General features: G+C 57.7%; 1 protein-coding gene across 7 annotated transcripts in view; it reads left to right on the top strand.

The window, feature by feature from the left end:
• The first annotated feature begins 4,553 nt into the window (after positions 1-4,553).
• SKI (SKI proto-oncogene) overlaps positions 4,554-27,091 on the top strand; it is a 70,224-nt gene continuing 47,686 nt past the window's right edge. For 3 of the 7 annotated variants that reach the window (XM_072731046.1, XM_072731045.1, XM_072731050.1), the window contains exon 1: positions 4,680-5,761. In XM_072731046.1, coding sequence (XP_072587147.1) covers positions 4,793-5,761 — 969 coding nt within the window. In that variant the 5' untranslated portion in view covers positions 4,680-4,792. Of the gene's footprint in view, positions 5,762-27,091 lie in introns of all 7 variants that reach the window. The other 4 variants (XM_072731051.1, XM_072731047.1, XM_072731049.1 and 1 more) reach the window with 4 other exon arrangements.

Raw genomic sequence — 27,091 nt, forward strand, 5'->3', positions numbered from 1 at the left:
TTATACCACATCCAAGACTTTCTGGCTGTCCCTATAATGTCCTTTGTAGTAACAAGATCCAGCCCAGGGCCACAAGTTAACTGAGTCATCATCCTTTTAGTCTTCAAAGGTCTGGGACATTCTTTGGCCTTTCCCGGACTGCTGAGACCCTGACACCTTTAAAGGTTCTGGGCCCATCCTTCTGTATAGTTCCTCTGTGTCGGTGTCTCTTTGTCATGATCAGATGTAGGTTATGCTTCTTTGGCAGGAGAATCACAGAAGTGATGTGTGGTCTGCCCGTCCCACCCTGTCAGTGGTGCAGGACTGTGATAGATCCAATGAGTGATGGTGTCCATTTAGATTGTTTGGTTACGGTGGTGTCTGCCAGCGTCTCCCCTGGGAACTTGCTTTTCTTCTCTTTGTGATTAATGGGAATCTTCCGTGAGGAACTTCAAAACTAGGCAAATAGCCTATTTCTCATCAAACTTTCAACTTACAAATACATCTATTTTAATAAGTATCTGAATATGCGTGGACTTGTGGTTTCCTATTTTATTCCATGATTATAGCTCATAACTATAATTATGAGCTGATTTGCCAGTGGGGGGCCCCTTTGAGCTGGCACATGTCCTTTAGACATATCCCTATTAGGCTTTGAGCACTTCTGTACTTCTGGGCATAGGAAAGTATTCCAGGATCATCCTGTACTCTCCTTGCCCAAGGCCTGAGATCAGCCATCTTGCCAAAGAACTCTGGTTCTGGCTAGTGGAAGATGGAATTTAGAAACCAGCATGCAGGTTCTCAGTGAGCTCACTGATGTTGGGGTGTCACTTCTCTCAGGCCCTCTCATTAGACAGAGTTGGAATTATATGGATGTTTTTACGAACACACATTTACATCTAAAGTTTTTCCCTTTGCTTATAAATATTGAAACTTGTGGGTTCACACAGGTATTGCTAATTCCAACTCAATACACAATTCGTTTATTCCTCTATCTTTAATTCCCATCTCTAACGGCGAGAGACCTGACTCTTGTGACCCCCTCAAAGCTCCACAGAACCTGAAGGGTCTTGCTCCTTTACTAGCAGGTGTGTCAGTCCTTTGCCAGTCTTTCCACAGGAGATGGAAGCCATGTAGGGTAGAACTTGCTCTCCCTCCCTGTTGGTCCTAGCACTTGGCTCTGAGCCTGCAGGGGTATAAGATCCACAAATGTGAACACACATGACCTGCTGCCCACAACCATCAGACAGAGTAGGGGTGGGTGGCACATAGGTGTAGTGGGTCCTTGGCCCTGTCTTCTGATGTGGCTATACCTGTGGCCTGGACCTTCTTTCTACTTGCCAGCCTGGTGCCTGGCCCGTGGCAGGGGGACCAGGGGAGGAGTGAGCCACCCCACCATCCAGGTACAGGGGTGAGTTGGAGGTTGTAGGGAGGAAGGTCAGCAGGGTTGAGACCCCCTAGTGGGCCAGGGAAAAGACAGGGGGCCTGCTTGGCTCCGTGTAGGCATAGCTAGCCTGGCCCTTGGTGGGTGAGGTGGGTTTGGCTGCTCCAGAAACTCCAACATCTTTTGGGGAGGAGGCCCCAAAGTCCACGGAGGAGAAGCTTCAGAGGCAACTCAGTGTCTTCCTGCTTCCCACAGCCCTTTCATAATCACCTGTCTCCTACCACAGGTATTCTGCATCTCTGGCAAAAGGTTGGCTTCCCCTTCTTGGCCCCTTTCTGGGATCCCTTTCCAGACCCCTACAAAGCCAGAGGATGTGGAAGGAAGTGGCCCATTGGATCCAGGCACTGCCATCAAGGGGACCACCTGCTCAGGGCCCCCGTGGGAGGGCCTGCTTGGCCAAAAGGCAGGAGAAATTCTGTGCTTGGCTGGAAACCCTTCCTAGTCAGCCCTCTGGAGCTCTAACCACCTCCTGTGGATTACAGGTTGCCAGAGCTGTATGGAATTCAAGTCTACATGGAAGGAAGTAACCCTCTCAGGTGCAATACAAACTTTTGGTCCAAATGTGGGCCAAGAGAATGATATCCCAAAACAAGTCAGAAGTCCCCTTTTCTTTGGTTTTTATTTTTATTTATTTTTTTTTAAATTTTTTATTTATTTATTTATGATAGTCACAGAGAGAGAGAGCCAGAGACACAGGCGGAGGGAGAAGCAGGCTCCATGCACCGGGAGCCGGACGTGGGATTCGATCCCGGGTCTCCAGGATCGCGCCCTGGGCCAAAGGCAGGCGCCAAACCGCTGCGCCACCCAGGGATCCCTTCTTTGGTTTTTAAATACTCCTTCCAAGTTTTATGTCTGCACACAGAAAGAAGTCTCCTTTCGGGGCTGCTATTCCTGGGAGGGACTGCCCTAGGACATGGGCAAGGGGGGTCATTGGGTTTTCAGGCACAGAGCACTATGTCCTGATTTCAAGCCCCTCCTGGGCCTGCAGCCATGCAGGGCTGGGGTTGCCTGCCTAGCCTAGCTGCCTCTCCAAACACCTGCTTGCCTCTCAGGGGCAACATGGGCCTGAGATGGGTAGAGATGCCCAGTCGGCTCCCCAGGGCAGGCACCGCCCCTTAGGAGCTCTGAATTGGGGCCAGTTTCAGCTTCCACTGGGGAGGCAGCAGCAGGAGGTGACAAGCTGAAGTCAAATGAAGGTCACCCAGCCTGCAGGGGCTCTCACCTCTGCCTGGTTATGTGGGCGTCCCTCACGGATTACCCAGTGCCCAGGCCAGCTCGGAGCTCCTGCCTAGCTTGCTGGACTGTCCTTCTGCCCTAGGGTTGAGCACAGACTGTCTCTTTGATTTCAAGTCCCCACGTCCTAGGCCTCACCTGGGGGCACCCTGCCTCTTGTGGGGGCTACCTAGCCAGCTTGTCCCACTGTGAGCCCTGGTCTTCTCCCACCCTGCACTTCAGGCGTCTCCCCCATGACACAGCCAGTTCCTGGAAGGGCACACAGCAGGGTGGCCCTCCGGCCAGGGTGAGGGGCTGCAGCAGAAGAGTCAGGCCACCTGTCTGTGGCAGGAAGGGGCCAGGGTCCCCAGCCCCCTCCCCACCTTTGGCCGTGGCAGTGACTGAAGCTGTGTAGCTCAGGCACCGAGGCCCTGCCCTGAGCTGCAGGAAGTCCTGCAGTGGGACACCATGTGCAGGGACCCAGGTGCAGGGACCAGGGTGCAGGGTGGTGGGATTCGGGGACCAGGGTGCAGGATCCGTGTGCGGGGACCCGGGTGCCGGATCTGGGAGCAGGGTCGTGGGGTGGGGGCCGTGTGGGGCCTGCACGTGCGGGGGGACCCTGGGACACGGTGCATTGTGTCTGCTTGCGCGGGGTGCTCCCGGGAGGGTCAGTCCTAACGCGTAGGAACCCACTGGCGTCCTCGTCCTTCCAGGAGGCCCGGGTCGCGCGCTATGTGGGGTCCCCGTCCTGCCGGGTCCGCGAGGTGTGCGGTGGAGGCCGCGCAGGCCGCCGTCGTGCCCGCCCCTCCGCGGGTCTGCGGTTGTGGCGGGGGCCGCGTGTGGGTTTCTGGGCCCGGCAGCGGTGACGGCGGCGACGGCGGCGGCGGCGGCGGCGGCACGGGCGCCTTCCCAGCCGCGCAGGAAGCGGCCTCGGCCGGAAGGGGGGGCCCCGGGCGCCGCCACTGCCCCCGCCGAGCGCCCTTCCGGCGGGCGGGGCCGAGCGGCGCCGAGCGGGGCCGAGCGGGGCCGAGCAGGGCCGAGTCCCGGGCGGGCGGGGCCGAGCGGAGCCGAATCGCGGCCGAGCGGAGCCGAGTTCCTGGCGGGCCGGCCCGAAGGCGGCCGAGTCGGCCCGAGCCGCGGGCGGGGCGGCGGCGGGGGAGGGGGAAGCGCGCGTTCTTGGAAGAGCCAGGCCGGGAGGCGGTCGCATTCCTGGCCGGCGCTCGGCTGAGGCGGACGCGCGGCTCCAGACGGCGCGAGGGGCGGGGCGGCGGCGCGGGGCGGGGCGGGGCGGGGCGGCGCGGGGCGGGGCGGCGGCGTGAGCTCAGCGCTCCGCGCTCAGTCCGAGCCGGAGCGAGCCGCCGGGAGGATGTGCGCCGAGCCCCGCGCCTCCGCCGCCGCCGCCGCCGCCGCCGCCGCCGCCGCCGCCGCCGCCGCGCTCTGAGGGCCGCCGCCACAGGCGCTCCCGCCGCCCCGGAAGCCGCGCGCAGGCGGGCGGGCGGGCCGCGGAGCCGGGCGCCGGCGGCGGGGTGGGCGCGGGCCGGGCCGGGGCGGCCGGCGGCGGGCGCGACGCGGCCGGCCAGCGCCGCCGGGACGAGCCGGGCGGGCGCCGCGCGGTGGGAGGAGCGGGGCGGCGGCGGCGCGCCGCGCGAGGACGGCCCGGCGGGCCCCGCGCCCGCGCCCCCGCTCCTCCCGGGCCCCTCGGCCTCGGCCGCCGCGGCGATTCGCGCCTCGCGGCGCCGGCACCTGCCCGCGCGCCCCCCGCGAGCCCCGGGCCCGCGAGCGTTGGCGTTGGCGTTGGCGGCGCGCGCAGGGGCATGCCCCGCGCCTAGGGCCCGGGGGGCGCGCGGGGGGCGCGCGGGGGGCCCGGGCGGCGGCGGCGGCGGCGGCGGGCGCGGCGCGGGGCGCGTGGATGTGGCGCCGGGCCCGGGCGCCGGCGGGCTCCAGCGGCGGGACCCCTTCGCCCCGCCCGCCTACCCCTTCGCGCCCCCGGGCGAGGCCGAGGCCTCGGCCGTGATCGGCCGGGAGCCGGCGGCGGCGGCGGCGGGGGGGGGCCGGGGCCGGGGCCGGGGGCGCCGCCGGGGCTCGCGGGGCGGCGGCGGGGGCCGCGGGGGCCCCGGCGCGCGGGAGCGGGAGCGGCCCGGGGAGCCGGAGCGCACCATGGAGGCGGCGGCGGGCGGCCGCGGCGGCTTCCAGCCGCACCCGGGGCTGCAGAAGACGCTGGAGCAGTTCCACCTGAGCTCTATGAGCTCGCTGGGCGGCCCGGCCGCCTTCTCGGCGCGCTGGGCGCAGGAGGCCTACAAGAAGGAGAGCGCCAAGGAGGCCAGCGCGGCTGCCGTTCCGGCGCCGGTCCCCGCGGCCGCCGAGCCGCCGCCCGTGCTGCACCTGCCAGCCATCCAGCCGCCGCCGCCCGTGCTCCCCGGGCCCTTCTTCATGCCGTCCGACCGCTCCACTGAGCGCTGCGAGACCGTGCTGGAGGGCGAGACCATCTCGTGCTTCGTGGTGGGCGGCGAGAAGCGCCTGTGCCTGCCGCAGATCCTCAATTCGGTGCTGCGCGACTTCTCGCTGCAGCAGATCAACTCGGTGTGCGACGAGCTGCACATCTATTGCTCGCGCTGCACGGCGGACCAGTTGGAGATCCTCAAAGTCATGGGCATCCTGCCCTTCTCGGCGCCCTCGTGCGGGCTCATCACCAAGACGGACGCCGAGCGCCTGTGCAACGCGCTGCTGTACGGCGGCGCCTACCCGCCGCCCTGCAAGAAGGAGCTGGCCGCCAGTCTGGCGCTGGGCCTGGAGCTCAGCGAGCGCAGCGTGCGAGTGTACCACGAGTGCTTCGGCAAGTGCAAGGGGCTGCTGGTGCCCGAGCTCTACAGCAGCCCGAGTGCCGCATGCATCCAGTGCCTCGACTGCCGCCTCATGTACCCCCCGCACAAGTTCGTCGTGCACTCGCACAAGGCGCTGGAGAACCGGACCTGCCACTGGGGATTCGACTCGGCCAACTGGCGGGCGTACATCCTGCTGAGCCAGGACTACACGGGCAAGGAGGAGCAGGCACGCCTTGGCCGCTGCCTGGACGACGTGAAGGAGAAGTTTGACTATGGCAACAAGTACAAGCGGCGGGTGCCCCGGGTGAGTGACCCTGCTGGCTGGGGCCATGGGAGGACGCTGGGTGCTCTGGGCCCCAGAGCCTGGAAGCTGGGAGGGCTGGGTCCTGGGGAAAGGCTGGGGGGCCCTCTTGGGCCAGGGGCTCTGTGTGTGCAGCTTGGGCCTTGTCTTGGGGTTTGGATTTGATTTAAGGAAATTCAGGGTTGCGTCGGGTCCCTAGTCGTGGCTGTGTAGGAAGGTCCTTTTGCTCGACCCCTGTGATGAGCCAGCTTGCTTGGGAGAGGGGCCCTAGGGGCTCGGCCTGGTGGCTGGAGAAGCATTCCCGAGGCCCACAGCCATTGCCCTGATGGGCTTGGGAATGGCGGGAGGCTCCAATACTCAGACACTCTTGCCCCCAGAGAACTGAGAAGTGAGATCCGGGCGGGCCCAGGCTGCAGCCTCAGGCCTAGGCCTTCCTCGGGCCACTGTGAGGAGGGGTGCAGACCCGGTGGGCCCCTAGGCTCGCAGACAGAAGGGTGCCTGCCAGTGGTCCTCAGCAGACAGAACTGGGCCTGGCAGGGCCGGTTTGTGCCTTGAAGTCTTGGGAGACAGGCTCAGAAATGCAGCCAGGTGTCCAGGCCACAGTGGCAGGGGGCCGAGACTCGGTGACTCCAGTTCTGTGCGTTTCCCTGGGCCTGCCAGGGTGTGAATCCCAGAGTCCCCCATGTGGGGGCAAGGGCTGATTGGCTCTGGGCTTGGGGCCTGGTCAGCGGGCACCTGGGCCCTGAGTAGGAGTAGCTCATGGCCAGCGATTTGTTTTGGACACGCCCGTTTCCTTGTCTCCCTCTCTCTCAAATGCTGCAGGGCGGGGGAGGGCCACTGGCCGAGGCTCTGTTGTTTGCCAGGCGGAGGATGTGATCCGTGTGATCTGGCTGGGCAGCTCCTGGGCGACTGGACGGTGAAATCTCTCATTGGGGTCTTCACCAACTTCTCGGTGTCTTCCCCTCCCCAAGTATTTGTAACTTTTCTTTTAAATATCTAGGCTTATTAAATTGCATACACAGAATGCTGCATTGGCTCAGCTATTCTGAGGAGGCCTAATTAATTCAGCTACTGCATCAAACTTTTTTTTTTCCTAAATCTGTGAATAGATGCTCCCGCCCGGTTTTCTCTGGGCGCCCCTCCAGCAGAGTGTCAGAGTCTCGGTGAGCAGAGGAGGGGCTGGGGATGGAGGGGCTGGGTGCCTGTGCTCAGAGGGGCTGTCGTGTGTGCGCGTGCACGTGTGTTCCGTGGCATTTCTGCCCTCAGCTTTGCCGCTGCCCAGGTGGCAGCTGTCTGCAGACTGGGGCAGGGCTTGGGTGGGAGGGAGTGTCTGAGTAGGGGAGGGTACTGGCAGGAAAGGCCCAAGCCTTTGATTTTGGATGAGTTGGTGATGGGTGGCGTGATGGGCACCCGACGTGAACGGGGGCTTTTCTGTTCGGGGTGCCTCTACCTACCACAGCCACTGTGGCTTGTGGGAGTCTAGTGTGCAGGATCGTGGTAGGCACAGGCTGCAGTTCATGGCCCAGGCTATGGCAGGCCATTTGCCTCCAGAGGGGGTGGGGTGGGGGGCCTTGTCTGGCAGGGTGTGTTCGTATGGGTGTCCCAGTCAGGGGTGTGAGGGGCAGTGGTGGAGTCTCCTGGGCTTGCTGGGACTGCTTCTTTGTCACAGCTGTAGAGTGGGGCCCAGGTTCTCCTGCAGCAGGCGCCGTGGTTCTGGGCGCGGCCCCCCCCCCCCCCCCCCCCCCCGCCCCTCTTAGGGACGGCCCAGCCTGAGCTCTCAGGCCCAAACAGCGTCTGGGGAGAAGGCAGGATTGTTTGTCCACACTCCATGAAGCCGAAGCCAGAGCCTGTTTCTGCTCTGGCCTTTTCAGCAGATGATTAGGGCCGCCCTTTCTCTGTCAGTGCGCTCTCCCTGATGCTGTCCTAAATCTCATTTACCGATTAAACAAATTTTCCCAGTGATGAGGAAGAGCTGCTTATCGTAAGTGGGTGGGGTCTGCAGGCCTAGTGTCAGCCAGCCCTGTCCTCCCCGTGGTGACCTGGACTGGCTGTCAGGCCCCATGCTTCCCTGAGCTCTCGAGTGCTCTCCTGCTGGCTCTGCCACCTCGTGTCCTGTGTACGGGGCTCCGCCTGCTGCCTTGGCTCTGACCACGCAGTTGGGAGTCCTGGGGTGCGCCGGCCGTCCTCTTTATAAGTCTCCAAGCACAGCCACATGCTCATCTGTCTACCTGCCAAGGGCACCACGTGAGAACGGTGTCAGCTTGGGGTGGGAGGGCCCCTGGCTGCCCAGAGCCCACTTGCTCCAGACCCTCCCCCCGAACCCCTCCCCCAGAGCCCTATTTCTGATTGCTCCTTCCACTTGCTATTGACGGCATATTTGTGGAGTAGGTTTTGATTTCTTTCAGTTGTTTTATTGGTTAGTTTAATATTTTTGATTTACCAAGGATAAGGACAGCAGAGAACAAAGAATGTGCTAGAATTCTCTCTGTAGGGGACACGGCTCCCCTGGGGCCTTGGGTTCTGGTGAGGCCAATGGGAGCTGAAGCACGTTCCGGTGTTGTCTGGCTGAAGTGCCGCCCAGGCCTCCTGCCAGCCAGAGACTCAGGCAGCGCTCTGCTGCCACCAGTGCCAGGAGGGGCCTCTTAGCCCCTCTCGCCAAGCTGCTGTCTTTGGTGGTCCTGCTGTGGAACCCCATGGGGCTGCTCCCACGTTCTCATTACGTCTCTAGTGGCTGTTTGACCTCAAGCTCGATGCTTAACCTCTCTGTGTCTCTGTTCCTCTGTGTGAAACAGGCTGTAGTAAGCAGTGTATTGGTAATGTTTGATTTCTCTACGATGTTCAAGTGTCCAGTGTCAGGTGGGGTGGGGATGTGTCATTCTGTTGCTGGGGGAACACATGGCAAGGAGATGGGAACTCAGCCTTCTCTGCCCTCCTTCTGCCCAGTTGGCTCTGTACCGTCCTCTTGGGCTCGTCTCACGGTACATGCACTAAATTGGGCTGGTCGTTCAGCCATGTAGGTTGCTGTCAGGGGAGGACATTGTGCTGCTGGCTTGGCTGCTGCTTGGGGCCTGGCTCCTCGCCCCGCAGGACAGCTCCTCCCTGGGTAACCAGGTGCTTCCCTTTGGGGCTGACCCCAGGGCGGTGCTCTGCCTCCCTGGGGCCCGGGCAAGGTCGGTGCTGGTGTGCTCAAGAACCAGGCTCCTTGGCACTGTTGTCTTCTGAGTGTCCTGATTCTTAGGCTGGAGAGCCTGGCCTGTGTTTATCGTATGTCTGTCTTTCAGACACCTGAGTTCTCGGGACTTTTTGTGGGGTTGCCCTTGTCGTGTGGGTCATTGTGCTGTGGGGGCCCGCAGGCCGGTGACCCCTTGGTGTGCAGCATAAGTGCTGAATTTGTCTGAATTCCTGACATTGGAATAGTTTTCTTCATGTCACCTAAAACTTGTCCCTGGTCATGGGCCGGTGTTTTCTCCAAGCAGACGCCCGGCCAGTAGCACTGGCCCCTGCTGGGGAGTGACGGCAGGCCAGGAAGGGGGTCCCGGCCCGTGGACCCTCCCTGGCAAGAGGTGGTTTGCTCTTTTCAAGCTGGAATTTTCATGGGAAGGAATGCTATCAAGAACGTTCTATCAGGGGATGCCTGGGTGGCTCAGTGTCTCAGTGGTTGAGTGTCAGCCTTTGGCTCAGGTTGTAATCCCTGAGTCCGGGGATTAAGTCCCGCATCGGGCCCCCCCTCAGCCTGCTTCTCCCTTTGCCTGTGTCTCTGTTTCCCTGTGTCTCATGAATAAATACATAAAATCTTAAAAAAAAAAAAAAGTTCCATCAGGCTCAGACTCTGCCCTGCATGCTTCATCTGAGACCCTCTCCTTGATGGGGGGCAATGCCTGCCCTTATGCCATCTGTTCTGTGAGCAGAGGTTTAGAGGGCCAGTTGTTCCTTTGTCCACTTGTTTTGCTCTAACGTTTTGTGGGGTTCTGTGGTGATTTCCTGGCTTCAGCCACTTGGCTGGGGAATTGGGGTGCCGTCTCAGGTGATGCTCTGAGGCAGAGTTCCTGGATGGGCTTTGGGAGCACCCCCCCCCCCACAGAAGGATGGGGTCTGCAAATGGGTCTGATCGCCAGGGTAAAGGCCCCAGAGTGGAGGTTGGGGGGTCTTCCCAGATAGGGGATACGGCAGCTCCAGCAAGGCCTCTGGCTTCTCCCTGCACCCTGGTGCGGGAGGGCGGGCCTGGCGGCTGGCTGGGTGCCTCAGCCCGTCTGTGTGCACTGCCACGTCTGGATGGTCCTCCAGGTGTGGGCTGCCGCCCATCTGTCTCTTGGCCCATCTGTTGCCCGCCCCCCCCCCCCCCACCGCGGGTTTCCGGGACCCCTCTCTGGAGCGGGACTGGGCCCCTAACCTCTGGGGTTTCCCCAGGGCAGCAGCTGGCCTGGGGGCAGTGGGGTCAGCCGGTAACCTTCGGCCCTGGTCTCGCTGCTTCACCGGGGCTCTGGATCAGTGCAGGGCTCTGAGAGTAGGATCATGGACTGTCGGTGTCTTGGGTTCTCAGCCTTCCCCGCAGCTGGTGGTGTCATGTGTGTCTGAGATGTCGGGTGAGGGCAGACAGGCTGGGAGCAGGAGGAAGTCTGGGGAGGTGACCCAGCCCCGCCCCAAAGCTCTGGCCACGGAGAGCTGGGGGGGAGGCACCGCTTCCGGGGCCAGCCTGGCCCGTCTGGCGGGAGGTGACCGCAGGAGGTGGCCGAGGCTGGCGGCCGGACTCTTCGTGGCCCGGAGACTGTTACACAAGCAGCAATAATGTGTCTCTTTCTAAGGATTGCGAAAGTCGAGGAGGATTTCTCCACTGGAAGAATTATGCAAGTTTCAACTGAAATGTTTTTAAAAAGTTTCTTTGTTTTGAGTCAAAATATAGAGGCTGAATTATTTCCTTAAGGTCTGTGAGAGCTGCAGTGGGAGGAGAAGGCTTCCATTCTTGCTCAGGCCCTTGCCCTCCTGGCTCGTGGTCCTTGGGGAAATGGGAAACCGGGCAGAGGCAGGGACCCCTGGGATGGAGCCGGGGCGGGGCCCAGGGGCCATGTCCACGGCTCTCCTCATTCTGTTTATTGACTGGCTCAGAGGTGGGGGCAGATCAGAGTCTCAGAAGGGGCAGGAAGTCATTTCCTGGGGGTGTGGGGCTGTGTGTGGCGGACATCTCTTCCCCACGTGGCCTCGTGGGGTCTGAAGCAGGTTTCAGCTGGCGTTGGGCAGTCCGTGGGAATGAAGTGGTGTGGGTGGCAGAGACCTCTGGGGGCTACCTGTGTGGCCACCCTGTTGAGCGTGTGAGCACAGCACAGGTGCTCGCCCTGCTTGGCCTCTCCCCCGGCAAACCAGGTGCAGTGTGTCCAGGGGCACTTAGGTTGCCCTCAGGAAGCCTCTGGCTTGTCCCCTGGCTGGCAGTGGGCTCAGCGGCAGCTCTCATGCTGCTCTTCTGTGAAGAGAGGGTACAATTCTGGAGAATAGCCCGGATGCCTGTTGGCTGCCTTCTCAGTTTTAGGGTCTCTCCAGGCAGCGTCATTGCAGAGGGTCAGCGAGGTGGAGGGACTCCTGGGTCACTGAGTTTGGGAGGCAGGGGTGGGGGTGGTGGGAGGGGGTCTAGTTCTGGGACTCCCCACTGCTAGTGTCTACTTACTAACGGAAGGATCCGGACTCGGGTATGAGAGCGACAGGAGATGGTGGAGGTGAGAATCACGTGAGCAGGACCAGGGTAGATGGGGCATCTGCGTGGGGGCAGCTCTCTGGCTGCCCGCTCCCCACAGCGGGTGTCCTGTGTGCTGCTCTGCTCTTGGTGACAAGTTCTCATTCCTGTGGGTAATCCTTGTGTCTTCGGTGCTGCTGAAACAGATGGGAGGCTTCGAAAGGGGTCTTGGCACGAGCCTGGAAACAACCCAGGGCTTGGTGGGAGGCATTTGTATTTTATCTGATTTTACTGTTTTGACTTAGAAGGAATCAAAGGACGCCACGACTTCTTGATTTTGCAGCTCTAGGTAGTGATTCAGGAAGTCTCGGCATGAGCCTCCGGGCTGCGCAGCCCACAGTGGTCGGCCTGCCTTCCCGCGGTCTTGGTACTCTGGGCTGCCCTCATTGCGGTGGGCCTGGGATTTGTGTGTTTGCGGTTGTGTTGTCAGCCTTGTGGAGGGGGCAGGTTGGTCACGGCTGGGTCCCCAGTTCCGGGCCCAGAACAAATACTCCTTGAATGAGTCACACAGGCATGAAATCACTAGTTGTTGGGGGTTTCTGGGCAGCTCTGCTCTTGACAGCTAGAAGAGGAAAGGTGGAGGAACTTTCTCAGGACCATGTGATGTCCCCGAGGTGTCCTCCTGGCTGTGTTGTGTGTTTTGAAGAAGGTGGCAGGTGCCCTAGGCCTGGTTTGAACCCAGGTGCTTGGCTCCTGCTGTGGAATGAAAGTATTCTCGGCTTTGGCTCTGAGGCTGGAAGAGCCCAGCTGTGGTGCCTGCCTTGATTTGGCTTGTACTGGGATTTTAGCTCGTGCTTTGAGAGAAACCTCTCTTGTTGAGAATAGGCTTCTGGTGGGACCCAGGGTGTCATAGCTACAGAGAAACACCTCTGTGGAGGGTGGGAGGCTGGCTCCACAGCTGCTGCCTGGGCGGAAGCCCTGGCCAGGGGCTCATCCTGCCCTGAGAGTTAGCCAAGTCATGGTGGTCTGAGAGCCCTGGGGGCCAGTGGGGTTCTGGTGTGGCTCTTCTCCCTCCTGGCCTGACCTGAGTCCACATGTGTGGTGGCAAGTGGGGGTGACAGTCACACAGTGGCAGCTCAGCCGTGTGTTCCAGCTCCTGGGTCTGAACCTGCAGGATGAGATTGTGTGTAGGAACAGGGCTGAGCACGCCGGAAGCATGTTAGTGAGGGCAATGGGTAGTTTTGGGGTCCTCTGCTGGGTGTCAGGTTGTTCCTCTGCCCCAGAGGAACTGCTGGCTGCATCATCATAGGAACCTGTTGGTTGTGACTTGCTGTCTGGAGACCTGCTTGGAGCCTGGGCCTGGTTGTCCTCTGTGCCCTCCTCTTCCCAGCTGGGCTGTGCAGCTTGGATTAAGGGGCAACTGAAGCTCTGCCTTGCTTTGTGTGCAGGAAGGGACCCCACACTCTGTGGGTGAGCACAGCCACGCCCAGCACCTGCAGCCCACAGGGACCCCAGCACCAGTGAGGCGGGCAGCCTGCCTGCATGTGAGGCTGGGGGTGTCTGGATGACCTGTGAGTACCTGTTATGGGGGCCAGATCTGCATTCTAGCCAACTTCTCATGCCCTGTCCACGCCTGTTCACTAAATGTTCTTTTCATGATCCCAGCCCCACGGTGGCAGTTTGTGGCTCTGGCATGGCAGGTAGGTGAGGCCTCCCTGAAGGAGGTAGCAGGGATGGGCAAGCTGGTACTAGGCCATGCCCCCCCTAGAGTGTGCTCACTTTTCACACCCGATCTCACTGTCTCTGAGTACCCAGACCTGAAGTTTGCTGTTGGAGCTGCTTCTGCATGTGGCATTGGCGGTTCTTAGAGTGCTCCTGGTCCCCCTGTGGTCCTCCCTCTGCATAACTATACTGTTCAAGCACAGTCCCTGCTCTCTGCCCGTCCTCCTGGATGCTTCTGATGGCTTGATGTTCTCCTGTCCAGTCCCATCCCTGCTTCACTGACACTGTCAGAACAAGAAGTAACTGTTGCCCCTGCAGACCCGTGTGGGGTCTTTATGTGGGTCTGTGGTCCTTGTGTTGGCCCTGCGCTGGAGGGGATGCACAAACCCGTTTGAAAGACCCATGGCCCTCTCACCTGCCTGGGCTTTGTGGTGCCCGGTCTGGATCCCTAAGCTGCTCTGGTCATCTGAGTTCCTCTTGCCGTGCTGGTTTCAGCGTCTGCCCTCCCCTGTGCTCGAGCGCTGGCTGGCCCCCTGGGCACAGGGAGTGACAGGGCTGGCACTCAGTGAGCATGTGGAGGAACCGCGGAAGGAGGAGGCAGTCAGGAGTGCTGCTGGGGAAGCTGACAGACCTTCTCCCAGGAGAAGGGACAGGTACGCATGTCCCTCCTGTGGTTCTGGAATCTGCTGGGGGTTCCCCACTGGGGAGGTTGAGGGCAGAGGTGCTGGGTGGCAGGGAGGTACTGTCAGCAGCCCCAGCCCCAGTGGGATCTCCATGCTGAGAACTCTCTTCCTTCCCGCTTGGATTGGGGGGGCCCAGGCTGCAGCGAGGAAGCGAGGAGTCTGCCCCAGGCCAGCTGGCCCTGGTGGGGTGGGTGACCCCCCAGGCCAGGCGAAGTCTGTGCGGTGTCAGGCTGCAGCACCACTTGCCCGGCCTGGATGCATGCGGGTGGCTGTGTGTGGACGTGTGTGTGCGGTGGGTGCTGCTGGCTCCGCCTTACCTGCTGCCTCGCTGCTTCCTGGCGTTACAACTGTGTTGCCCAAACCATTAAAAAAATTATGCTCCCAAGTTGAATGATATGCAAATGTAGTCAATTAAGCGAGGGGATTTTAATTAGCAGTTTAAGTTCATGTGTGAAGTGCCTTGCCTTAATTACTTGACAGTTTTGTTGTAAATTTGCTAAGTTTTTTTTGCAGAACTATCAAAACTGTGATTTTTTTTTTTTTTTTTAACATTCTTGTATGCAGAAAGTGTCGCCCAGCCCGCCTGACCTTGGTCGATTTTGTCTCAATTTAGGAAGCTCTTTAAGCTGTAAGAGCAAGGTAAGCCTGTGGGTTGCCTCAGTGTGGCTCAACAGGGGATGACATGTTCGTGTTTCCTGGAGTGCAGGCTGGCAGTGGTCTTGGGCTCCTAACTCCAGTCCAGGACCCCATGGCAACATCCAGGGCCAGGGTGGTGTACCTGCCCCTGGAACGGAGGTCAGGAGGGGTCGCGACTGAGGGGACCCCAGAGGGCCAGCGGCTATAGGCCTCTGCGCCTTGAAGTGCCTGTGATCTGTGGGCCGGGTCCCTGTGTCGCCACAGTGCACAGCCTGGTCCCTGATGCCTCCTGAAGGCCCTGGGGAATTCTGAACTTTGAAGTTCCTTCCTGGCCATGAGCAGGAAGCTTTCTCTCCTGCACCCCTCCGCCTCCCAAGCCAGAGTGTGGTATCCATCCTGTGGACATTCGTTGCTGCCCAATGGGGGTTCAGCACACGTGTCCCTTCTTGCTGGGTTTGTGTTGCTTCTGTCCCTTTTATTGGAGAACTTGCTTAATTTCCCTGTCACTGCTGTTGAGATGGTCTTGTGTTACTGAGGGGCCCCTCTGTGGTATCAGTGCACCCCTAGATTTAATTACCTGATTATCAGGCTCGACATCTTGAACAGATAGGTTCTTTATTTTCTCATTTAAACATTTATGTTTGAACTGTGATTTCTTTGGTAGATCTGTTTCCTCTCCATCTCTGTGACAAAGGCTTGTGTGTTGGTTCTCTCTGTGATCCCTGGGGGCTGAGGACAACAGCAGGGACCCAGCCAAGCAGCCCTACAATGTGGCCTGCCATCCCTGTGGCTCCAGCCTTTTGGAACCTTGGCCATTGTGGTCCTGTCGGCATGTGTGAGGAGCCGGAGGGTTAGGGAGGGGGTACAGGCAGCACTAGGGAGCTGGGCCAGGGGACTGCAGAACCTTGGTGGCGTCTCTGATGCCTCTGCCTTTGTTGCTCAGACTCCACTGGACGTGTGGAGCAGAGGTCCAGGAAGGCTACAAGGATCCCTTCCTGTCGCTCCCAGCACCATGATGGTGGGAGTTCCCCTGTCCCTGCCCCCTGACAGGGCCAGAGAGGGGTGGTGTTTCTTTCAGTGTCATCAGGATGTGTCTGGATTTATGAAAATGCAGTTAGGATGGGAAATTTCAAGCTGATGCTGAGATCAGGAGACTGATAGGCACAGCCCCTGCATCCTGTCCCAGCAGCTACCAGCATCTTACTCATTCGGGTTCATGTGATTTCTCCCTCCTTGCATCTTGCTTCATAGCTCAGCATTTATATATCTAACATATCCAGAGTTGTGCGAAGTTGTGACCCTGTTGCCATCAGTACCAGACAGTAACGGGAGCTCCTTCCCTCCAGTTGGTAACCAGTCTGTGTTCAGATCCCTGTAGTCTCCCAAATGGCTCTTCTGTGGTTGCTTTGCAGGATGTAGGGCCACCACGACTCCTGGGTGACAGGCCTTCTGTGCACATGTGTGTTGGTGTGTATGTGCCTGCGCATGTGCCTGCATACCCAGTGTTTTCAAGTATGTGTAGTATTGAGGGTCCTGGAGTTTAACATCTGGGGCATGTGCTGTATTTTGTTACTCTGAGTGGTGCTTTAGGGAGCATCTTGCCACGAATGCATCACAGGAGCCTCAGTGCAGCGACGGAAGAGCACGGACTGCTGGTGCATACTGGCTGCCACCTGCTTTGTCCCCACCCAGGCTAAGGAAGGCGCTATGCCTGAGTCCCCTTCCATTGTGACCTCTAGGGGACGCCGTCCATATCCTCCTGTGTGTGGACCTGTGTCCCAGCATAGCTGGCCTGGCCCTGTCAGTCATGCTCCTCTGGGCTCTCACCCAGGTACCCTCGTCCCTCCTGCATGCAGCCCCATGGCTGTGCAGCTCGGCTGTGAGCATGCCAGCCTGTCCCTATTCTTGTGTTGGTGGACATTCTGGCTTCCCACCTCGACACCTGGGTGTAAGAGTTGCAGATTGCTGTTGGTCTATGTACATCTGTGTGTCTGGTGCATGGGCCAGGGGTGAAGTGATGGCATCAGAGGACGTCTAGACCACACTGAATCGTTTCCTGCCATGGCTCCAGCAGCCAAGCAGCCTCCTTCTGGGTGGGGGTGGGGGGGCAGGTCCTGTGTCCCGTGGTGGCTGAGGTCAGCTCTCGAAGTAAGTCTATCTCCTTGGGCCCGGGTGAGGTCAGATGGGGGTGAGTTTCTTGGAGAAGTCTCATTTCTAGGGTTTTTTGCCTCTTCCCAACCGAAACCCTGTCTGTGTGAAACACTTGCTCTCCAACACTCCCCATTCCAGCTTCCGGCACCCACCTTTCTCTTTTTCTGTCTCTGACTTCTGTAGGGACCTGCTGTAAGTAGAATCCTGTAGGGTTTGCCCCTTTGTTTCTAGCTTATTTCACCAGGATCTGTTCCAAGTTGGACTGGGTGCTAGCATTCCCTTCCTAAGGCTGTGGAACATTCTGTCATATGAATGGACCTCATTTTTATTTATCCATTTAGATGGTCATGAATACTTCAGTTGCTTCCATATCTTAGCTCTTGTGAATGTTGTAACTTTGAACATGGGTGTGCAGATCTCTGACACCCTGCTTTCAACTTTTGGCCATATACCCTGCAGGAGAATCTCTGCATCTCACCATAATCGTTGTGAATTTTTTGTGGAACTGCCAGCCTGTTTCCCACACTGGCTGTGCCATTTTGCATTCCCACCAACAGTGCATGAGGGTTTCTTTTTCTCCACATTCTTGCTAAGGATGCTCGTTTTTGTGTTTTCTGTGTTTTAGAAATGGTGGCCATCCTTTTTCAAATTAAAAAAAAATTTTTTTTAAAGATTTTATTTATTTATTCATGAGAGACACACAGAGAAAGAGAGACACAAGCAGAGGGAGAAGCAGGCTCCATGCAGGGAGCCTGATGCGGGACTTGATCCTGGGACTCCAGGATCGTGCCCTGAGCCAAAGGTAGGCACTAAACCACTGAGCCACCCAGGAATCCGTAAGGTGGCCATCCTAATGAGTGTCAGGTAGTCTTGTGTTGCGCTGATTTGCATTTCCCTGATGATGAATGATGTTGAATGTCTTGTATGCCTGTTAGCCATGTGGATGTCATCTTTGGGAAAGTGTTCAAGGTCTTTGTCCTTTTTTTGTTTTTATTTTTAAAGATTTTATTTATTAGATTGCACACAGATGCACAAGCAGGGGGAGGGAAACGGGCTTCCCACTCATGGGGCGTGGGACTTGATCCTAAGACCAGGAGATCTTGACCACAGCCCAAGGCAGACACCCAGCTGACTGAGCCACCAGGTGCCCCCCTTTGTCCTTTTCTGAATCGGGCTGTTTATGTGTGTTCTGAATGTTAATCTTACTATACTGTGGTAAGCCACGGTGTGGTAGTGGTATTCTGTTCTGTCTGCGGCATGGAGTGGGGCTTAGCCATCCCTCTGGTACATTAGGGACAGGGGTATCTCCTCTCTATGCTGGAAATCCCTCCCCCCCTTTTTTTTTATGTAGTTTCCACACCCATCGTGGAGCCCAACTCGGGGACTGAACTCACAAGCCTGAGATCCAGGCCTGAGCTAAGACCAATAGTTGGATGCTTAGCCGACTAAGCTACCCAGGGGCCCCTGGAGATCCATCTTTTTTAGCAGGAAATCCTGGGTGCCATGGAGAAGCTAGCACCCAGACAGGGGTTGCGGCTGGATTGAGAGGTTAACAGTGACCTGCTGGGGTGAGGGGCTGTATCATTAGGGGAGCAAGTCTCATGGTGGGAGCACAGTGCTAGACACATCCAATCGTGGATGTCATTTTATTATGAGCCCTACTGTGTGCCCAGCCTGTGGCAACCAGGAGAGAGAATTTGCACAGGGCCTCAGGGTCAGTCTGGTGGGCTGGCGACCCCATGTTGCCTACTGTGCCAAAAGCTGCCCTTGCCTCCTGGAGAAGCCTGCGTGAGAGCTGCAGCACGGGTGTGTGTGGACCTCGACCAGGGCCAAGCTGGGGACAGAAGTCTGGGCCACAGCCTGGGGATAGGGAAGGGCAACCAGAGGGCCACAGGCTCTGAGGGGTGGCTGGACAAGCCTGGCAGACACTTTTCCTCTTTCTTTTTTTCTTATTTTTAAAGCTATATTTATTTTTAGGGAGAAAGAGTATGCATGTTGGAGTGGGAGTTTGTGAGTAGGGGGAGGGGCAGAGGGAGAGAATCTCCAGCAGACTCCACAGTGAGTGGGGAGCCTGATGCAGGGCTGGATCCCATGACCCCGGGATCATGACCTGAGATGAAGGCAGATGCTTAGCTGAGCCCCCCCCAGGCGTCCCCTCCTCTCTTTCTTAAGTTTATGCCCTGCTGGTTTATGGAGAAAGTTCTTGAAGACAGAAATGGGTTCACTGAAAATGATGCTTCTCACCACCAAAGATCTGCCTTCCTTTTACTCTCATTACCAAGGGCGGGTGGCATAAGGGACCCAGAGTGAGGAGACACTGGACAGCTTGGGCACAAGCTTGACCCTGACTTGGCCCAGAGAGTAGGAGGAAAGAAGCTTGCACTGCTCTTGGGTGGCAGGATGAAAGGAGATGGGCACCTGTGAGCCAAGGGTTGCCTCAGGATGTGCATGGTGGCTCTGCAGTCAAGTCCAGCTCAGCTTCAGGACAGTTGGGAGTTTGGGGAGCCCATGTCTGGGACCCCAGCCACTTTGCTTTCTCTCTGCACCTTGGAAATGTCATTTCTTATGAGCTGGGTGGGAGTCTATGTGGCTCCCGCCCCTTTCATGCAGGCTTTGAGGTCCAGGCCTATTCTGGGCCGTGGTGTGCGTTAGTATGCTTATGTTGGTTCCAGGAGGCTGGGGGTGACAGGTGGCCTGGGGTATGCTGGTCCTCCACAGGAGCCACATGCTGTTGTTGTATTCTGGCACCTTGTGGAGGAAGAGTGTGTAAGTGACTGTGGCTGTGAGGCTGGAGGGTGTCACCATGTCCCTTTTCCAGAGCCCCAGAGCGCCTGGCTCTCTGCCTCTTAGGGGGTATTGGCTTGAGGTCCCAGAGTAGCCCCAGGGCTGGGAGGTTGCCTAGGCTACAACACGTGCTGCTCCCCCTGCCTGTGTCCCCATCCCTGGGGCTACACAGACCAAGCTGGTGACTCACCTGCCAGCAGCCATTCCCATTATTTGGTTGCCAGATACCTCGTGTTGGCCCTCTGCATCAGGAACAGGCTTGGAGCTGAGGGACCTGCAATTCCTGGTCCAGGTGACAGTTCTGCCTTTCTGTCTGTATTAGCGAGGGCGAGGGTGCTTTGGGTGAGAGGATCCTTGGTGTTTGTTCTGCAGGTACTGCTGGGTTCCTCGTGCTAGGTGCTGGGCAGAAGGAAGGCCTGGCAGTGAGAGCCTGGGTGGGGGGGCCCTCTGACCCCTCTGACCATGTCAGTGAGGATGGCTCTTTGTGTTTGGGTTGAAGAAAACCAGAGTTGCATATCTGTCCGTGGCCACTTGTCCGCCTTGTGTGCTGCTCACCATGAGAGGCCAATACCACTGTCCCTGAGTCTCAAGTTAATTACCCTTTTTTTTTCCCTCACCTTCTCTGTGCAAGCTGCAGTCACTCCAGCTCTTTGGTATTTCTGATCAAGTAGGAGTTTCTAGAAATTCGGAGAGACAGCAGAGCTTCACAGGTGGTCCCTGGGCCTAGGCCCTAGCTCTTCCTGGATCACTTCCCTGGATCTCCGTTTACATGACTGTAGTGCATGATGAGAGTGCCGTGCTGTGCAGATTGGCACCTGCCAGTTCTTCCAGTCTTCTTCTCTTCCCAAAGCCTCTGGGCATCTGAAAGGAGGCAGTCTGGGCTGACGAGCTGTCCCAGGGGCCCAGTCAGGGCCACATGTGGGCACACAAAGGCTGGTGTGGTGGCTCTCCTCACAGTCGGACGGACGCCAGCAGGTGCTGTGAGCAGAGCACACAGGGTGTGCCAGGCACGGAGACTTCCTGTGCCCATGGTGGGCATGTCTGTGTGGGGCCCGTGCTGTCCATTGTTGGTAACTCTCTGCTGGCTCTGCTCCTCCCTGGACTTCAGAGTCTCAGCTGATTTATAAGGGGTGACGTCCACTGCAGGACCTTTGATGGAGTGTCTGACCTGGGCCTCTGTGTGGTCGAGTCCACAGGGTCCCTGACTCACCCACTAGGGTGCTGGGGCTGCCACTGTCCTGGAAGCCCTGGGGGGCCTAGGCTGAGGCTGTCCCAGGGTTCTGGGCACCATGCATGCCAGGCCTGGGAGGGTGAGGTTGGCTGTATACAGACGTGCTGTAGGCAGTGCCTGGTGATGGGCTCATGTCACCTTCCATTTTTAGATGACTTCTTGCAGGAGGGTAGGCCTGAGTTCTGTTTCAGAGAAGGCTGTTAGGATGTGTTTTTCAAGTGGGACAACCTTTGATAATTCTTGGAACAGTGATTTTGGTAATTGAGCCAACAGTGGTAAACTCAGCCTTGATCTGAACCAGGTAAAACTGACCCCAGAGTGATTTTTTTTTTTTTTTTTAAAGTGAGCTCCATGTCCAATGCAGGGGTTGAACTCATGACCCCAAGATCAGGAGTCTCATGCTCTACTGACTGAGCCAGCCAGGTGCCCTGACTCCTGAGCAATTCTTATCTGGAAAAGTGAGGTTTCTCAGAAAATGAAAACAAGACAGTGAGTAGAGAACCACCTTTGAGAGTTGCAGTGCCCTCTCCTGCTCACGTGGGGTGAAGAGCTGGTGAAACTGGCTCATGGAACTGACTTCAGCAGTCGTCGTGTGCCTTGGCCAGGGCCCAGGGTCACAGGAGCTTGGTTCTGTGCTCCACGGACCTGATTGGACCCACAGGGCTTCTCCCTACTGTCCTGCTACCTTGGTCCAGGTGCACAGGCATGTTGGGTTCCTGGGTCGTTGTAGCAGAGAATTGAACTGGAATTTGATACTAGTTTTCATAACTAGGGTTTGTTATGGTTCCAAAATTCTGTAGGGTTTATTATTGATTCCCAAAATTTGGGATTTTTGGAGTTAGGTGTCATGCTGCTGTTTCATTTCAGATGCTTTTGGCTGTGTGTTTTAGAAAAAACACTAAGTGGGCTCAGGTATTGAGGGAGCTCATTGTCCTGCACATCCCCAGGTTCATACGTGGCACCTGCAGGGCCATCCCCAGGGTACCTGAGATCCCTTCTTGGTATGTGCCCACAAGTGTGCCTGTGTGTCCTCCTCTTGGTGGCTGATGGAGGAGCAAGAATCAGCCTGTCTGTAAGCCTGCCGCTTTTCCTCAGCTTTGGATTTTTTATTATGACCCAGTGGAGTCATAAGAGCAGCGCTCACCAAGGTTCCCTGTCGTGGACGCCTTGCCATGTTGAGAGTGTGTGTCTTCAGTGTATGTTTCCTGAGAATGAGGGCGTTCTGATGTTGGCACGGCATGGTGACCAGCATAGAGCAGCCTGCAGCCCTGTCCTGCCCAGGACCCACTGGGACGCACCTTCGTCCCTGAGCTGCTTCCCTTCGGGGTTCCTCCGTCATACATCAGTGTGTTGGGAGGGCATGGGGCCATCCTGTGGGTTGTGCCTCTGGTCCCAGTGCCTGGCGCGCCCCGTGGTTGTATGTAGGGGCAGCATTGGGTCTGAGCCTGGTGCTGCATCCCCAGCATGCTGGCCAGAGGCTGGACACCACCCGGCCCTTCTCAGGCCGGGAACTTTGATCTTGCATGTGGGTGGGGTCTGCCTTTTACTCCATGGTTAATAAGTAATTTGTTGAGGACTTTGGACTTCGTCAGCATCTCCTGTGATGAACTTCCAGTGGGTTCAACGTCCCTGCCCCGTCCTGCAGATCCTCCTGCTGTTGACCATCAGGGTGGCCCATGTTTTCTCCTTCAGTCTCTCACTGTCCTGGTGACTGTCTCAGCCCCTCGCACACCTCATGACTGTGGGTGCGTTTCTGCCCTGGGCCCTAGGGACCCTGGTCAGCAGGGGAGTTCCGATGCTTGGAGATCCGGCCCTGGATGGGACCTGTCCTCCTCCCAAGCAGGGCAGCGGGGATGGTGGGGACATCAGCCATTTCCCCGCAGCTCTCTGCTGTAGGTCATTTATAGAAACCAAGCTGCTTCCTTCCGTACCATGGTTTTCTCTGGCTCCTGGCTCTGGAGCCCCCCATGGTGTTATGTCTGTTGACATTTCCCTGTCCCTGTGTCTGTGCCTCGGTCAGCTGGACCCGGAAAGGCTGTGGCACATGGTCCCTCGCCTTCTTCCTTACTCAGAATGTTCTCCAGGACTCAATCCTGGCCCAGAGGCTTACCCGGAGCCCGGCCCCTGGGGCTATGGCGTCCTACGTGGCCAGTGCAGTCAGAGGGAAGAGATTCCAGGGCCGGGCATGGCATCCTTCAGATGCTTGGCATGTTGGTTTGAGTTGGAATGAGAGCATTGAAACTGTCCTTCTCGCCAATTTTTTTTTTCAATTTTTGTATCATTTATTTGAGAGAGAGTGCATGCAGGCAGCAGAGGAGGGGCAGAGGGAGAGGGAGGGAGGGAATCTCTTGTAGATTCTCTGCTGAGCGTGCAGCCTGATGAGGGGTGACTAGGAGGGGCTCGATCCCACCATCCTGAAGTCATGACCTGAGCCAAAATCAAGAGTTGGACGCTCAACCGACTGAGCCCCCCAGGCACCCTTTTATGTTCACTGTTATTTATTGATTTACTTATTCATTCATCTATTCAAAAGATTTTATTTTATTTATTCATGAGAGACACAGAGAGAGAGGCAGAGACACAGGCAGAGGGAGAAGCAGGCTCCCTGCAGGGAGCTCAGTGTAGGACTTGATCCCAGGTTCCTGGGATCATGACCTGAGCCAAAGGCAGACGCTCAATCCCTGAGCCACCCAGGTGTCCCTATATTCACTTTTAGAACGAATCTTACCTAAGCTCTGATTTCTGGAGGCCCCACAAGGTAAAAAACAAACCAGCAAAGGTCGATTGATTTTCAGCAGCCCTGAAAAGGATGAGTGTTTTTAGAGTAGGGACTTCTGCTCTAGGGTGTGTGTGTGGGGTGCCCTATAGCTCGCAGCAGCTGGGGAGGCCCCCCAGGCTCCCAGACCGTGTGCTAGCACCCTTGGCCTCCCGGGCACAGCCTGTGCCCTGGGGACCCGCTTCCACGGTCAGCTAGAGTGTGTGTGACTGGTGTCAGGGCCGAGAACGCTTCCAGGCCTCCTACTCCCAAGTCCTCCCTTCAAGGAGGCTCCTGTGGCCATGCTGGGCCTTGGGGTTTTCTGTATCCTTGGTTGATGTCCCAGGGGCTGGGCTTTCTGTGCAGGGAAGAGGACCTTGTGAGCCCAGGTCTGTCCTCAGATGAATACTTTGAGGAAGCAGTGTGAACTTCAGTTCTTCCAAACCCTTTGCACACGCAACACTCCGTCCCTGAGGCTTGCGCTCTCACCCTGTGTGCACATACCCATAGCTGTGGAGGCAGAGGCAGGAGCAGGCTTTCCAGGAGGGATGAGGAGACAGAAGCTGCTGGTGCACAGCACCTGCTGTCTGCAGGGACGTGGTGGGAGGGGATGGGAGGGAGTGGCTGGCCCCCCAGGGCGTTCCTCTGCCCTTACCCCCAGCCTGGTGCTGTGAGCACATGTGCCAGCCCCCTCGCAGCCCCGCCTGGGTGTGAGGGTCCATGTGGCACATGTTGCACTGAGGCCTTGGTTCAGACGTTTACGGGGCTGCAGCCTAGGGAACCCATGCCTCAGTGGAAAGTAAACTCAGCTTCCAGGTGGCTGTTTGGCGGGGGTAGGGTGCTGGGGGGGTGGAGAGGCAGTCAGTTGCCAGCAGAGGCTTCAGCCAGCATTGGCGCTGGCGGTCCCTGCACATTGTGGACCGGAGTAGATGTCACAGATAGAGCGCTGACTGCTGGGAAGCCTCTCCATTTTTCTAGATGCTTCATCCTCATGAGTCATGCCAATACCCTGTTGATCCACATTGAGGGGTTTGCTCTGACTGGGGAATCATCCCAGGTCCCCCAGGCACCACACGTGGGCTGCCATCCTGTTGGTGTGGCCTTGCCCTCACCGAGGGTGGGAACTATGCTTTATGGAGCTCACCGCACTGCAGTCTGGGAAGGGCCTCTCCTGGAGGTGCTGAGAGCACAGACAGCTGGACCCTTCTTTGGGCCCTGGGAGACCCTGGCTGTGACAGAGGAGGCAGAGGCCACCCTGCTTCTTTGGAGGTGCAGTCTCATAGTGTTTGAGTGCCTTCAAGGGCCTGGAGCTGCCCTGAGCTGTGCTGTGTGTTCTTGGTTTCAGACACCCTGGGTCCATTTATAAGTGGCCTGCCTCTAGGTGGATCGGTGGATTTCTCTGGGTCCTGTTGAGTATGTGCTCATTCATCTGCAGATGCTTCTGAAGTCGGGAAGGTCTGCTGTGTGGATTAGGCCATAGCCTAGCTGGATGTGCCTGCTTGGAGTGTCGGTGGGCTGGGCCCTGGTCCGTCCCACTGCAGCACATGGGCCTTGCCCTCTGCCTGGTCCCTATGCCCCGAGATGAGCCTCTGTGAGCCCAGTGACGGGGGGTGGGGTGGGGGGGGATGCCCGGTGTGGGTGCTGATGGAAGCGGCCTTTCTGCTTCACCCCACAGCATAGCAGTGCCCCTCCCCATCATCTCCTTGGTCATGGGTGCTGCAGAGATGCTCGCCCCACAGAGGCCCATCTCGTCCCTTCCCTGTCCCTTGAGTGACCCTGCAGTGATGCTGCCTCATCCTGAAATGACTAGATGGAATGCTCAAGACCCCATTTAGATCTTTATCTGGCCGCTTTTCATTTTAATATACTTGACACTCAGTCCGGACATGTTGAAAATACACCACCTGGCTGTCACTACTGCCCCTGGGGATGGGCTCAGCGCCCCTGGGCATGGGAGCAGACTCTTGAACCTTGCGTGTGCTCCCTTCTGTGGGGCTGCCTGGTGTGGTCCACTTTGTTGAGGGATGGAGACACGGGCCGATGTCCCCTCTGTGTGGGCGCTCCCTTCCCCTTTGTTGCTGCTTAAGCCCAGGTCTATAGCTGCAGGGTAGATGGCACAAACCAGGCCTCCCCGTGCTGTCCTTGGGCAGGGACTTCCTGTTGTTCACGGTTTCTCCTGTGGACCTCCTGTTTCTGTCACCGCCCTAGCTGCTAGCCCCCTGCAACCCCGGCCTGCCCACACCATCGTGTCTTATGTTTGATGACACCAGCCTTCACTGTGTGGCCACATTCACCCCAAGCTGGCACCCAACTGCTGACTTGGCTCCCCATCCGACATGCTTCGGGGCCCTCGTTCCCACCTGGCTCCCTCCCAGCACCCCAGACCTGGGAGCTGGGCGCCTCTTGCTCCTCTACCTCTGGCCTTGGCCCTCCCAGGAGGCCTCACTGCTCCGGACTTGGTGAGCAGCCTGCCCATCTGCTTTCCTCTGGCCCCAGTGCCTGGACAGTGCGCAGAGGGCTTCCCCAGCCCCTAGGAGGCCAGCCCCCACTGGGGTGGTGTTGGGGATCTTCCTGGGCCTCTGGTTCCTGTCTCCTGCCCTTGGGAGCGCCTTCAGCTGGCCGCCCCTGGGGGCGCCTGCCTTCTTGTTCTGGTCTCTTCAGGGCCTTCCTCAGCTTTATCACCAGACTGTTTTCTTGTCTACTTTCAGATTTTGTGATTTCATTTGTAATTTCTGAATTGTCCTTTTTTTTGTTGTTGTTTCTTTTATAAATGCTTTCACCTGTTTGTGTGTCGTGGCTGTGTGATCTCGCCTGCATCCCCAGGGGTGTTAACGATGGTTTCCTCAAAAATCCTACTTTTGCTTTGTTCTGAGCTCTGCTTTCTCTGTGCTTGATGCCTGACTTGCAGGCTGGTCCCCGATTTTGCTCTCTTGAACCCTCCTCTTGACAGACATCTCCATGTCCTGAGCTGTCCCTTCTGGTTCCTAGGGGTCTTTCTCTGCAGCCCTTCAACCTCAGCCTGCTCTCCTCCTGGCCGCTTCCTGCCCTCACATGTGCTCATTAACTTGGTTCCTCCGTCATGGAGGAGCAGGGCTTTGGGAGATTTTTTTTTTTTTAACATTGAAGATGTTATTTTTAAGCAAAGCTGTACCCAGCCATGAGGCTCAAACACAGAACCCCAAAAACAAGAGCCTCAGCTCCACCCTCCATGATGGCCAGGCCCCCTTGGCAGTTTTCGAGGAGTGGGGTGGAAGCATTTTTGGATCTCCATCTTAAAACTAGTGTTCTTTCCTCAGATGATGCATTTTAATTACTACATTTTCTGGAGGAGTTTTCTGGATTCGCAAAAGGTTTTGGCATTTTCAGCATTGAGGGAGGAAGGGTATAGAGAGCTGCTTTGAAGGGAAAGTAGAGTAACGCCAATTATTTGTGATTTTTACCCAGAAGTAACCTCAGACAAGCTGGGTTTGTGTCCTTGGAATGCCTTATTCCATGCTAGTGTGCACGTGTGTGTGAGTGCCTGTCCACACGGGAGTCACGGTCCTGGAAGGCCCTCTGCGTCTGTGGCTGGGTATGGTCTTGATGACGTCTGGAAGAATGACTCAGGCCCCTCAGTGTAAGATTTAATCACCCCAAGCAATGATGAAGTTCCAAATTCTGTTGAGTGGAATGCAGGGTGAATGAGGAATGTGAGCTAAGACATTCTAGA

Source organism: Vulpes vulpes, chromosome 12 (genome assembly GCF_048418805.1).
Source record: "Vulpes vulpes isolate BD-2025 chromosome 12, VulVul3, whole genome shotgun sequence".
Classification (NCBI taxonomy): domain Eukaryota; kingdom Metazoa; phylum Chordata; class Mammalia; order Carnivora; family Canidae; genus Vulpes; species Vulpes vulpes.